This window comes from Aulonocara sp. 'chitande type north' Nkhata Bay, linkage group LG11 (genome assembly GCF_057382095.1).
Source record: "Aulonocara sp. 'chitande type north' Nkhata Bay isolate Kocher_YH1m ecotype deep benthic linkage group LG11, A_spYH_male_GT1.1, whole genome shotgun sequence".
NCBI lineage: Eukaryota > Metazoa > Chordata > Actinopteri > Cichliformes > Cichlidae > Aulonocara > Aulonocara sp. 'chitande type north' Nkhata Bay.
Window position 1 is genome coordinate 25,180,025 of NC_141354.1, and position 14,213 is coordinate 25,194,237.

The 14,213-nt window shown below is 43.3% G+C and overlaps 1 protein-coding gene across 2 annotated transcripts in view; it reads right to left on the minus strand.

Annotated features, from left to right (window-relative positions):
* The window catches only part of LOC147319051 (nectin-2), an 86,172-nt gene extending 72,641 nt beyond the window's left edge, over positions 1-13,531 (minus strand). The window contains exon 1 of one of the 2 annotated variants that reach the window (XM_086311340.1): positions 12,932-13,509. In XM_086311340.1, the coding sequence (XP_086167466.1) occupies positions 12,932-13,019 (88 nt within the window). In that variant the 5' untranslated portion in view covers positions 13,020-13,509. Of the gene's footprint in view, positions 1-12,931 lie in introns of both variants that reach the window. The other variant, XM_086311339.1, reaches the window with a different exon arrangement.
* Positions 13,532-14,213: the final 682 nt, after the last annotated feature.

Sequence of the window (14,213 nt, forward strand, 5' to 3'; positions counted from 1 at the left end):
ACAGCAATTGTTCCCAAACTGAATCTGGCTTTTCCAGATGTTGCTTTGCAAAGTTTGGATGGTGACTTTTGGGATGAGGTTGCAGGTAAGGTTTCCTTATAATGACTCTTCACGTAGAACCTGTTTGTGCTGCTCAGTGTAACTGTGCACCCGCCACTGCTGCGTCAGCCAAGTCGTCCTACAGCTCCTTTGAAGTCATTCGGAGGATTTTCCTCTGCCTTTTAGCCCAGCCGGAGCGCAATTTTATCTGAAATTGTTCTTAGCCATTCACCATTCCCTTTTACTGCCATTTAATAATGACATTTCAGAAGGTGGAAAGCTAGAAGTGTTTTGATATCTTTTTATAGCCTTCCCCTGCTTTGAAAGCATCAACCAGCTTCATTTTCAGATCAGTCAGCTCAGAGGAGGCCATGGTCGTTGAGTGTTAACAAACGGTTTGAAGAGTCAAGAAAATTTATCATGCTCTGGAATTATCATTAGCTCCTCCCTAATGAGTCACTTAAAGGCTAATGCTTTGGCTACATGAACCCACAGGATGTGTGGACTGTTTGTGTCAGGGTGTGCCACAGTAGGTTTTGTTTTATTCTTATTTTTTGTACTCGCTACACCTGCAGTGCTTGTTCAGCGTAAGGCTGTGTGACTCATAGGTTAAAATTTTTTTTTTAAAATTAAAAAAACTTTCAGATCGTGTTGCATTTTCAGGATTTTGGATCCAAAATCTTTGCAGAAAATCTTTTTAACAGACTACAGGACATGATATAGGGGATAACGTTCCTAAGAAAGTGCCAGCTGGTACTGGCAAAACAAACGCAGACGCTAAAGTCGCTTAATGTATAGCGACAATTTCATTTAGCAAAGAAATAAAGAAATCAGTGCTTTATGACCCATTTCTGTGTAAAAGGACTGGACACACACACACACACACACACACAGGAAGATTGGTCTACTTTTATGTTCTCAGAGCACCCAGAGTAGCCCGTTTTATTGATTATAGCGGGAGCATAGTGTTGCAGCATCTGCTCTGCAAACGATCCGCATATGTTACGTGTTGTGTAGCCACAGGCTAATGAGCTAATTAAGTTCACAGACTTTAAGTAGAACTTTAAGTAGAACGGTGCCTGAAGTTGTGCACTTGCACTCATACAGTTCAAAAAAAAAAAAAAAAAAATGTTTTTAAGCTCATCAAATTAGAAGAAAGAAAAATTTTACAGCCTGCCATCTGTTCATGGTGTGTCTTTTTACTAGAAATAGAAAAAAAAGAAAGAAAAAAAAAACAATACCTTAAGTTAAAGTTCACTTTGACTGTTTATCACCTTTATATCACGGATGTAATATTTCAGGCTACAAGTCTTACTGTGCTAACCTGTTATAAACTGTGAAACAACAGGCAGCCACACAGCTGGATTTCAACTCCAGTCTCTCCATTGTAACTGCAACCTCATGTACAGTAACGGTGCAGAAAACAATGAAATAAAAGCTTTGTGTTCATAGCGGTTTATGAAGAGCGTCTTCATTTTTCCCCCAATAAAAATCCTCAGAAATGATGAAAAAAATCCATAATTAAAGAGATAATATATAACATAGTGAGCAATACTAACAAAAAAAACAAAAAAACAAACACTTGTATGTAATCCAACCATTATATGACATTAAAATCAATCCCTGTCCCACAGAAATCAAGTCTAACATTCAATACAATCAGTCTGGCACGACTATCATATCACAGTCAATAAGGTATTATTTTAAGACCAATTAACCCCAGAGTCAGAATTTAAAACTACAGTGCAATTATTATTCATGACATATTAATGTAATACTGTGTTATGAGTCCACTATGAGTCTTAAAACCAGATACTGGGCCAAAAAGATGGCTCCTGAGATAACTGCCTCTACACTGATGGTTTCAAGATGAGTAGAGGGGACTGAGTGGCTGTGAGCATTAGAAGACCGTGGACAGACTCCCTCCTACGCTGCACATATTAATTCTTCTAATGGCTCAGCTTGTCACACGTTGACACTGTATAATTATGTCATCTACAAGGGACGAGCTTTTTAAAAGGGCAGACGCACAGTGCAGCTGAGAGCCTTTGTCAGTGGAGATGTTCAAAACTGCTAATATGAGTCTTAAAAAATGGTTTACTTTTAGCTGGTGAGGCCCTTAAGTCCACAATATTGTAATCATGTTAGATCTACTGATACTGAACGGATACCAGGATGAGCAGCCCAGGTTGTCTTAATATAGATGCCAAGTCTTCCATGGAAGGACTTTTACAATAACGAACCAGCCAATTCTGTAAGTATTATCCTGAGTGACAAGAGCGTCCATCAAACCCAGAGGATCCTCTCACCCATGGCCTCTCGTCATCCATCAATCCATCCTGCCAGCCCTACCTCCATCTATGTAAATAAACAACAGAGAGGGAGGAGGAGCTGGGGGAAGAGCTGAGGAAATCAAAGTAGGACAGTCAAAGTAGAGGCAAGCAGGCCAAGTTAGGTTTAGAGAATGTAAAGGAAAGGAGACATGCGGGAGGGGGGGTTAGATAGCGAACAGCTGTAAAATGAAGAGGAGTGAGGAAACTGTAAGGAGGCAGGAAGCAAACACAATTGACTGAGGTGATGAGGAAGGGAGAGAGGACAAAGTCATCAGGAAGGAATGAGGAGGAGAGATAAACTGGAAGGAGGAGGGGGGGGACTGACTGACACAGGGTCGACAGCCAAATCAGCGGACACACAAGATGGAGTCACGGAAAAGAATGCGAAGACGGGCGAGAGCAGAGGGAGGCACAGAGGAAAAACATCAATGGAGGACATTAATAATCCATCCCAGATAAAGCAATTCTGTGTAAAAAGAAAGGAATTCACTGGAGAAGGAGACTGTGGAGGAAAAGGAGACAAACAAAAGAACAAGAGAAAGTTAGTAGGAGGAGCCTGAGGGTCTCCTATTAAAAAACAAGAACAATTGCGAACACTTGTGTTAGTTTACACAAGCAGAGGAACCTTTCCTCACCTCGCCCCCCCATCTTCCCGAGGCTGTGTCTATTTAAATGTGTGCTTAAATGGCGAGTGCTACTGCTCTAATCGCGGCTGGCATCACAGCACAATCCTTCTCTACCTTTCCCCCCCAGCATTCAGTCTTCTTCTGTTGCTCAGACCCAGCACACCCTCCTCACACGCACACGCGCACACACACGTACACCGCATGACTCTGCTGTGCCAGAGGAAAAAAAATAATAATAATTCATGAATCACTGGTGCACAAATCAGCCGCAAGCTTGTTGCAAGAAGAGCAAACTGGGAAGAAGCGAGAAGGGGAAAAAAAAGGACAGAAATAAACGGAGAAAGTGTTTCCTTTAAAAGCTTCTAAAAAGGAAGACGATTCAGGAGGCTTCCAGCATCCTGAGGGAGCAAGCACACACCCAGAGGACCACGGTGACAAGAAGAGAAGATACCGCCTCCCCACCCCTATCCAGCTCTTCCTAAAGAGGCCAAGACAGAAAGCCAAAGCAGCAAGTGGCCAAGTAACAAGCAAGTGCATGATACATGGATGGCACAAACATGTGTTTGCACATAGCAAACATCCGACTTTCTGTATGAAAAGCGCACCAACACCTTACGTACAAAGAAAACTTGTTAAAAGGCACCACAGTGCTCCATCCACACAACAAAAAAGCCCCTCCGTCAGCTTCCATTTCAAGAGAAACTATGCAATCATCTCTTGTTACAGAGCCACTTTCCCTCTAGGGCCACTACTGAAAAGCAGCTCTGTCCATTGATACAGGTGTGGTGTGGAGGGAGAAAGCGAAGAGAAGGGGAAGGGGGACAATGGATGGCCTTTTCAATGATCTCCCTCAGTTCACCTGGATTAGAAGGAATGGAGGCTGAAAGGAAGGAGGAGGGGGGTCTCTAAGCTTGGCTAAGAACAATGCTGTCTCTGTTTGCAGTAACACCGAGTGCATCACTTTGTCTAGCATCAGCCAGCCGACTGCCTGGACTAAAAACCATCATCCCGGGGTTCAATGTTGAACTGTTTTTGTGCAAACGCACGCTTAAGAAGCACTTAAAATGTTGTCAAACAAGACTCCTGACCCAAGATGTTTCCATTATTTGAAAGCAGGAAACACGCATGTGAATATACTGCTCCGACAACACTGAGTTCTTCACTATATTTATCTATTGTTAATTACAGACACAGATTTTTGTCCAGTGATCATTTTCCTAGATTTTTTAAAATGTCCAAACATAATGGGAAAAATAATATGGTGACATCTTCATAACCTGTTTTGCCTCATCAACAGTCCAAACCCAACAATATTTCGTTTACGAAAATGACAACAAAATTACTAACGAGAGACCAATAAAACATCGGTCTTGAAAAGCACCTCATTCACAATTTAAAGTAGCTGCGTGAAAAGTGTGTGAAAAAAATCAAACGTATTTTTATCACAGGCATGAAACTGACGAGATCCTATGAAATAAACTGTGGTGCATTTTCACTTTACCTGAAAAATCTTTAAACATTACAACTTTCACCACACCAGCATTAACCCCCACAGCTGCACACAGTATCGTGTCATTACTTGCACACATTATGAAGCCCTTTCTTTCTATATTTGCACAAATGCGTCACGTAGCAACACCAAAAGCTTTTTTAAAATGATAAACAGGTATCCAAAATTGTGTTTTGCCACAATCTTGACTTGCATATCTAGTAGGTAGTAGCTTAGCTAAAGTGGTGAAGAAATCCCATTGCTCTGCCATTGCTGGCAGTTAATCCTCCTACTATGTCTGTGTTTACATTTATGCAGAGATCTGCTGCTCTTTTATGGCATCTGCTCTCTTTAACGCCCTATCACGCATCTAGAAGTAATTAATAAGAGCTTAACAGCGGTAATGGTAGCAGGAGTGGCAACAGTGGAAGCGGGGGTAGGGGGTGCTGTCATGACAAAGAAAAGTTCAAGACCAACGACGTCACACGCCACGGTCACTGTGTGGATCCTTTTATGCTACATTTCCATTTCAATGCCACGAAGGTTCAGCACATCTTAGTCCTTTTTAGTAAAAAGTTTTAAATGTGTGAATAAAATGAAAGCGTTCACGGTAAATAAGCAGCAAGATGTACTGGGGAAAACAAATGAACCGGATTGTTTTTTATTTTAAAATATTCAGAGTGTTTCGCTTCTCCCACACACACAAAAATAAAAAATAAAAAAATAAAAAAATCGCACAAAGTTTCAAAAGAAGAAAAAAAAAAGCAAATTTTCTGCTGAAGTTTCGGACAGTATTACTTTTTTTTTTTCCTCTGGGAATTAACTCTTGAGATGTAATCCCATTTCAGCCTCAGTGTGAGATTCTTGTTAGATGAGTCAAGCTATATTACCAGCCTAGTCACCGCCTGCGGGGGAGACGAGTGTGTGACAGCATCTAGCAGCAGGGGAGTGGACACCGTCATCCTGATCCTAGCATTGCACGACAGGTTAGTTCTGCTGAAATGAAATAAAATCCTGCATCTGTTTCCATTTCGCCGTCTCACCAACTCGCTTCATTCTCAGCTCTCGCTCCGTTGACTTTGTTGTGTCAGTTCTCCTTTTCTGTCCTCTGTACAGTAATCAAGTGATTCAACCATCAAATCAGCCCAACATCCCTCAGCACTCGTGTGTGTACGAAGCACGCACTGTTTTCGTGCTGATTGTCGTTCTGCAGGCTGGGCAAGGGAAAGGAGGGTGAGATAATAAGAGGAAGGGTGAGGTGAGGTGGGGCAGCGCACTGTAAAAAGTGTCACAGCAACTTAACCTTCAAAAAAAATGCCCACTAGGGTTGAGGAGGTGGTGTTGTCGCCATTAGAGGAGAAAGGAGGAGAGGAGTGCATGAGAGAGAACGGATGATTGATGTGTGCAAGAAGGAAAAAAGAAAGAACGAGAGAGAGAGGAGAAGCACTCGTTAGGAGGGGAAGGAAGGTACAGATGCCTGCAATACAAATGTCTGTAGGGAGGGTTGGGGTTGTTAAGGAAGTATGAGAAGAAAGTAGAGCGAGAGACACGAGGAGCAAATGAGAGTAAGAAGGAGGAAAGTAGCAAAGGCAGTTTGGATAGGCTTAAGCAGAAACTCCAGGCCTGACATAGGTGGAAGAGACAACTGGGGAATTGGACGGTGGGACAGAGACGGCATGAGAGCTACAGAAGAGAAAGAGAAAGATAGAAAGCCTAAGAGGATAGAGGAAAGTAACAGACATTCCAATTACAGAAGGAAAAGGGGGGATTAATGACTAAGAAACAAAGTGGAGGAGAACAAAAAACAGGATGAGAGAAGAGGAAAAAAAAGAGATACAGTAAGGCACAGCAGTTTGCTGAGCAGATGGATCAATTATGCGGGCCAAATTACAGAAAGGAGGAAGTTGGTGCATTAGGAGAGGACGTGAACAAAGAAGGCAGAAAGAGCAGGGGAAGAATGAGTCAAGATGGAGGAGTGGAAGTAAAGGCACAAATGTGACAGGAGGGGGGGCAAGTGGCCGATTAGAGAGCAGGCAATCAGTTTAGCAGATGAATGAGACAAATCACTTCAATGAAGGAGGACCTGCTCTCCCTAAGGAGCGACAAACAAGCAAACCCTGGCACACCCTGTTGACAAAACACTGGGTTGATAACTGAATAAACCTGCTGCCTCCATTTGACCTTAATGTGATGTTTGCTTCAGGGGAGGATTTAAAAGCTGCCGTTTCAAGGCTCTGGGGACTAATGACGAGACTGCTGCTCGTTTATCAGCGTAGCGTGGCTGTACATTTTTAAACCAATAAGTGAAACAGTAGATATCAGCGACGAGATCGAACCGCAGGACTGTGGAAACGACCGCTCGCCTTGCGAAACACAAGAGCACGCTTCACACGCTTTCAGTGAAATAAATAAATAAGTAAAATAAAACCTGTTTGTGCATCGTCTCTGCAATAGCGAAATCAGTTTTCTTATCTCATACTTCCGAGATCCAATCTGTGCGAGAATACTACATTTTCACATTATGCCGTGTAATTTTTACTGTGTTGCTCTGATAAGACTAGCAGGATCACGAGGGAAAGCTGACTGAATTGAAAGCAGTCGGTGTGCACACACGGTTTTTGAGGAGCACGACTCTGTGCCCGGCTACCAGAGCCTTGACAAGACCCTGTCGCAACAAATTCAATTTCCTTCTGTGAATTGGACATGACCTTGTCAAAGTCAGATGCGATGAGGACGCAACACGTCTGCGTTTGTGTGTATTAAAAGCGGTGTGCAGACAGGTAACAAAAGGAACTAAATGCAGCACGCTTGTAACGCGTGCTGCTGGAGCTGGGGAAATCTGTGAAGGGGGACACGCGGGCAGTACTGCCAACAAAACCGGCTCGACATTTCGCAAACTGGGGGCAGAGAGGACACGCGGAGGGATTAGCTGAGGAACAAAGGGAGAGATGTTTCAAGGTACGGCCGTGTCGACAGTGCAAGCCCTAAATGTTTTCAATATCACATAAGGGCACTGCATCATCAACCATTCAATACCAGATCGATAACGCAAACCACCTTCCACCTCACAAACTCCATTTAGACACATTAAGGTGACTGCTAATGAGCAGGAGAGTGTGTGTGCGTGCGCACAAGTATATAGGGACACTGTGAGGAGGACGCAGTCAAGGGCCTCGGTGCTTAGCTGCACAGAGATCTGCTGAGTGCACTATGGGGATGGTTTCAGAAATAAAAAGGATGTGACAAAGACAGAAGAAAGAGGAGAAGGATGACAGAGGGAGGTTACAGGCCAGGAAACAATAATAAAAAGAGAAAGGTTAGTGGAGGTAGTCCTTTACTGTCTGCAATGAAGACTCTTTAGTTATTAAATACGTGCCTAATGCTTTGAGAGCGTGAGAGAGAAGAAGAGGGGAGGGAGGTGCGACTAAATTACAAATGAGCTGATAATTCCTGGCCTCCCTGGTTCACTCCCTCACACAGTTTTCTGCAATCCTCCTCCAGCACCTCTGCCAAGACGCTGCGGTGTGGAATTTGAAAATGTCGACAACCTCAACCCCCCCACTCACCGCTCTGCCTCCGCTGCTCATCCTCTGTGATTTTTTCTACAGCAGGGTCACAGAGACACCCATCTCCCAAGCCTAGTTAATTAAGAGGATTTCATTTTAAAGAGTTTGGCTGCCTTTCAATGGATCTTCAATTGTAATTACCGCTCATTCTCTATGTCGGCTGAGCTGGAATGGGTTTGACCTGCATCTCCCTAAATTCCATCTGGGGTTTGTCAGGAAAACACAGATAGGAAAATGCAGATTTGGCAGAAGGTATCTTGACTAATGGTGTGGAAATCTGTGTGTGACTGGAAAAAAAACAAACAAACAAAAAAAAAATCCCACTGTATACAAGATAAGCTCCTGGCATGCAACTTCAGCAAATGCTACAGTCTTAAAAGTCTCCATTATGTAGAAGCATGTGGGTGGGTAGGGTACATTATGGAACGGTATCTTGCGTCGAACCTTAATCGGTGCGTGTGCACATGCACGCAGATTTGATGTAGATAGGAGTTAAACCCAACACCTGCGCCAAGAATATCATCGAACCCAGCACAGTTGTGTTTTTAGAAACCCCTTAGCTGCACCATGCATATTAATAATGTTTGGCATTCCTTCCAAAAGAAGGATTTCTGCTCATTTTCCTTTGGATCAGATGGGACTGACTTCAGCCGTCTGGCAACTCTCAGAGCCAAACACAAACATGCTGGCTGGGGGCTCCCAGTGTGACCTCCATCCACCCAGCATGTACAAGTCAACGGAAGAGAGCAGGGAGGGACTTCAGACGCAGAGCTGCTGGCTTTGGCTCTCTTGTCACAGGAAACCCACTATCATTATTACAAGTTGCAGGATAAGCCTCGTTTAAGGCAGTCAATTAAATGAGCATGGAGTTGGGGAAAAAAAGGAACTCCTCACATCTGATGTCTGTAGAAGATAACAGGGTTGCTGATGAGGATAACACTTGCCTTCCTGAAACAAACAGTAATACACACATGCAGTGTCATTCTGTGATGTGTCGCCTCCGCCCTATTATTGGAATGTCATCTGACTTACAGTGCAGCCTCAGGTTACATCGCCCATGCATCACCAGCTAAATGTGCACACGTATCTGTGCCTGCCTCTGTGGTATACTATGTGGCCTAAAACGCAACAAGATGCAGCGGCTGGCGCGCATCGACCCCCTCTGCTCCGCTCCATCCATCCAGTCTAATAATATTTGCCAAGTCAACAATAAACTTGATGGATCTTTTGTGTCTGTGGTCACTGGTAATGAAAACTCTATGGAGCAAAGTAATCTCACTAAAACCTGATTTATCAAAATAGCTGTATACCTAAAATCCGGTAAAATGTCAAGGAGCAACAATTTAATCAATTTAGCTACCATATTGGTTTTAAAATGAAAAGTGCCTTGTGCTAAAATGTTTTCAATACGTCAGTTAAAAAGCTTCACATTTGTCACAATTTTATAGTGGGATAAGTGGTGCTTCATTTCTGAGCGACCATTAAATATTACCAAGTCCTGCACCTGGAAAAAAATAAAATAAAATAAAAAAATAACAAGTAGTATTAAAAAGCTGTCTAAATCATTAGGCTCATCTGGTGAAATGCCAAAGCTTCAATCATTTCACAATTTTGTTATTCGAAATTAATTGGGACACATTTGCCAAACACTGCCCACGTATAAAGGGAAATACAATGAATTGGCATCACTCTCATGTCTCCATTAAGCCATAAATTCAAGAACACTTTTATGTCTGAATCAACAAACCTTTAATGGCGACCATAAGCGAGAGGAAGACGTTATTGATGTGTCATTTAAACAGGAACCCTCAGCGAGTATGTGTGTGCGTGCAAGTGTGTGTGTTTTTACCAGCACATATCACAGTCGGGACGAGATTTTCTTTCACACGTACAGAAGCACACACCTGACCTTTTCAAAATCCTTCTGACATTTACGGTGCTGGTGCAAAAGGGTGAGGACAGCTCATTTACATAATGATAGGACCAAACCTCAACAGCCATTAACACAAAAAACTAAAGCCAGACTGAAAACTCCTCGCTCCACTGAGACTAACGAGATACTAAGGACTTACTTTTTTCTTCCCCTTTATTAGCATAGAAAAGAAAAGAAAAAAAACCTCCTCTCATGATCCATCAATTACATTCCTCTTAATAGACAGAGTCTAGTGCTCTTCCTCTGTTGTGATGATGAATTGTACCAGACTTGGCAGGAATACACTGTTTCACACCATGTGGAGGGGAACTGTTAGACCTAATAGTCTGAACTATTGCACACCGAGGACTGCCAAAAGAAAGATCAGTACATTCGAGTCAATCAGTATCCACGCTAAGTACATCTGTGTGTGTGTGTCTGTGTGTGACTGAACAGGGTGGGCAGTTAATGATTGTGAAAATGCTGTGGTTTTTTCAGTACTTTGATATTCTACAGCATAATCATATTAGCTGGTGTGATTGTAGCTGTAAAAAGAATACAGCTCTGAAATCCTACAGTCATGACAGGCTATGGTAAGGTCATGTGGTTTATTGTCCTGTCTGGCTGCATGTTGTTCCTGTCATAAACAGCACGGCCTTGAGTTCGAAGAGAGGTGGGGGGAGCGAGGGAGGCCATCTGAATAACCCAATCACTACCATCACCCACACAAAAGCTCTGGACAGGAAAGAATAAAAGACAGCAGAAAAAAAACAGACGGAGACAAGAACAAGGCCTCTGTATGTAGTGGACAGCAGCGGTGGGGGAGGGAGCGCATGCTTGGTGGGAGGGAGGGAGGGGGAGAGATTTCAAATGACGGTGGGAAAGAGGGTAGCCAGGGCGTCGCCTGTCTTAATCAGTTGCTGCCTGTTGCGTTTTCCAGCCAATCCAGAAACTCAGCCACATCAATCCAACGCACAAAAGCAGCGGGCCGCTGAAAAGCCACCTGTTTTTGCTTGAATCTGAGGAGAGTCGTCAAGAATGGCTTTGCATACTTTTCTGAATGCTTTCAGGTATACAAAAGATTAAAAACACAACAACAATGGCTTATTTGTGAGCGGAGAAGGACAGAGTCTCTTCCCCCAGCCCTGACCCTGCATGCCCACCGGGTTCTCGGGCGCCCAGCCAGCCGCCCCCTGCAAACACGCAGCTTACTCAGCCATAAAGACAATACTCCCACAGCCTCATACTCCCCCACTTAAAAAAAAAAAACAAAAAAACACTCCCCCTCACGTAAGCCCACCGTTCTTCCAATAAAAACATCTCCTTGGTAATGGGCCAAAGCCTTTCTGACCCACATCCATGGTTCGTGGTGATCTTGGGGGTCGGGGTTGGTATTATAGTTCAATTTCAGAGCTTAAACTGGCAGGCCACTTGTCTGCTGAACTCAGAAATATTACAGAAGCCAACATAATTAAAAACCTATCCAATTCAATATTGAATTGGATAGGTTTTTACATTAAAGCTGGGCCATGTTAAATTGAAAACTTTGCAGAAAATTAATGAACTTCTTTCGCTCCCAGATTGAAGCTGGAGAAGTGGAGGTAAGTGGTTGCTGTCAAACCTCTAGAGGGAAAAGTGAAGGTAAAAAAATGCAAAAGGAGACCAGTAAAAAGTTTCAGTTCCCCATAGCATATTAACCAAAAGGAAATCAGACAGAAGTCCCTTTTGAAAAAAAAAAGCGAAAAAAAAATACTAAAAATGAAAAGAAAAAGCCACGTTGGTGCCTGCACAGGGAATGCCTTGCTTTTGTCCTCACTCATAAATATGTAAAGCCTTTTGTTTTGTTTTCTCCACTTTTCTCCCTCCACTAAGAGCACTTCATGTTCTGTAAAATGAAATCGGACAAAAAAGGTCCACTGCACGAATAACTCAAATACTGCAATTAAAAAACACCACAACCCGCTCACTATTGAAAATGTATACTGTAGCTGTGCCAGGACTTTAGATCTAGTCCTACATTCCTGCCCCAATTACAGGAAAAAAGAACAACAAAATACCCGGTCTAGTGAGGAAAGGCAGCGAGAATGTTGAACTGGTTTCCTGCAACATATTCATATGCTAATAGGTTAAGTGCATACCAGGAATATTTTTGGGGAGCCCTACGGTCGCGGTACCTGTACGCTACCTGAGCTCAAGCAGACTGGAAAACAGCTGAATTATTAACGCGAGCAGGCGTGGCCAGTCACTTTGTTTAAAGTAATAGACGCCAGATTACATTTTTAAAAAATCCAAGCGGTACACTGAAAGAAAATCATGCGCAAGTTCCATCTAGATATTAGCCAGAGCGGGCCATCCAGTTCTTGCCCCCTCTGTCAGTTTCAGTGTACATTAAGAGCTGTTACCAGACCAGTTTTCGTCAATGCGTGGATACAGGAATGAAAAGGAGCAGGGAGGGGGCTGTGGGGATGAAATGGGCTTTAAGGTGGGAAAAGGAGTACGAAGGATAGACTGAAACAGCGCCTAGGTTTAAAGAGGGGAAGTCACCAATGAAGCGCAGAAGGCACCTCGCCTCAACACCTTGCTCCACAGAGCCACACCTTAGGGAAACTAAACATGGCGTTGAGTCACAGACCGAAACTCGGGTCAAAGACCGATGGGCCTGGTTTACGATCAAAACCTCTGAGAGAAATAATTAAAATAAAGAGTTATCTCTCTGACCACCGCACTTGGCGTTAGTATAGTCAAAACTCAGAGAAAATCCGACGAGTTAAAGCGTCGCCTGTACAGAAAGCAAGGAAATCACCTGCTGGATTTTCTTCGCCCGTCACCGCCCTGACAGGTGGTAGTCAGGTTTAAATTGGTCTTCTCCTAAATTATTCAAGCTCGGAGAAGAAGAAGACGGAAAACAAGCCGGTGTCGGCAATGAGCTGGACACCACTGACTTGTTATAAGTGATCTTTTCTTACCGTGCTGTAGAAGTATCGACGAAACCAAGCAGAGCAGTCCTATCATTTTTGTGCATTCAGGCCAGATTCGGGAGTCATGTCTCGCCATGGTTGATTACGGTCCGCTAAAACCCCAGGAACGAAGGATCGCCGAAATAAATAGGGCTTTGAGAAGAAAAAAAAACTTCAAATAAAGGTCAATTTCGGAGTAAAATCTCACTCAAAGAATCAGAACTTGTTTGGTTACAGGACAGGTCAAGAGTCCGACAGAGATTCTTGTTTGAAGTGTCCCTCGTTCGTCTTTAAAGCAAAATGGGCTAAAAATGAATGGAAATCCTTGTGAATTCGTCCTGGCAGCGCACAGGTGAATAGTTCCTCTCCGCCGGTGTTCAGGATGTGAAGAACTGCTGCTTTCTTTCTCTTTCTCTCTCTCTCTCTCTCTCTCTCTCTGCTCCAACAACTATTTCCTGCGTGTGAGCGCGCGGCTCTCGAACTGCGTGTGTGACTGAGGTGATGTCATCAGGCGTCACAGTCCTTATCCTTTCCACCCCCCTCCGAAAAAAACAATTAAGATTAGCAATGGCAGGCGGGGGGGCTCAGAGAACAACTTGTTGAAATTGCTGAAAGAATTTTTCCCTGGAATACAACCTGCACCTAGATACCATCCAAACTACGCAGCAGGTTTTAAGTCAAGGCGAATTTATTTGTACAGCCCAATATCACAGATTTGCCTCATGGAGCTTTCCAATCTGTTCACCACACAGCACCCGCTGTTCACAGACCCCCGATGATGAACTGTACCAAAGAAGAAAATGGGAGGAAAGACACCAGAGGAGTGATCTCTCTTCTTTGACGGGCAGATGCGCAGTGGAGCTGGTGCGTAAAGAACAGAGTCACAAAATTTATGTGCTTCACTTTGAGGGGGAGATTTATTCCTTCAAAAGCATCAGGATGATACGGTTTTCACGACCCACTTCCAATTTTAGGGCGCTGCCAAGTAAAATAATCTCACCAGCAATTTGTGTAGACTACTAATTGTTGCAACAGAAAAGTGACTTACAACCTAAAACTATATTTTAAAAAACACGCCAGAAAACAAAACAACAACAACAACATAAAGTTAGCTTACACAATTCCTCCGAGTCATGATGAAATAAAGCAGATGATGCTTACGCCCTCTGCTGTCTGCTTCCGCGCACAGACGTGACATTAGCTCATATAAACCCCAGAACAGCAGATGCCAAAATCAATAAGCATTCATTAATGAACGACAAAATACGAAACCAGTGGCAGCCACAAAAAT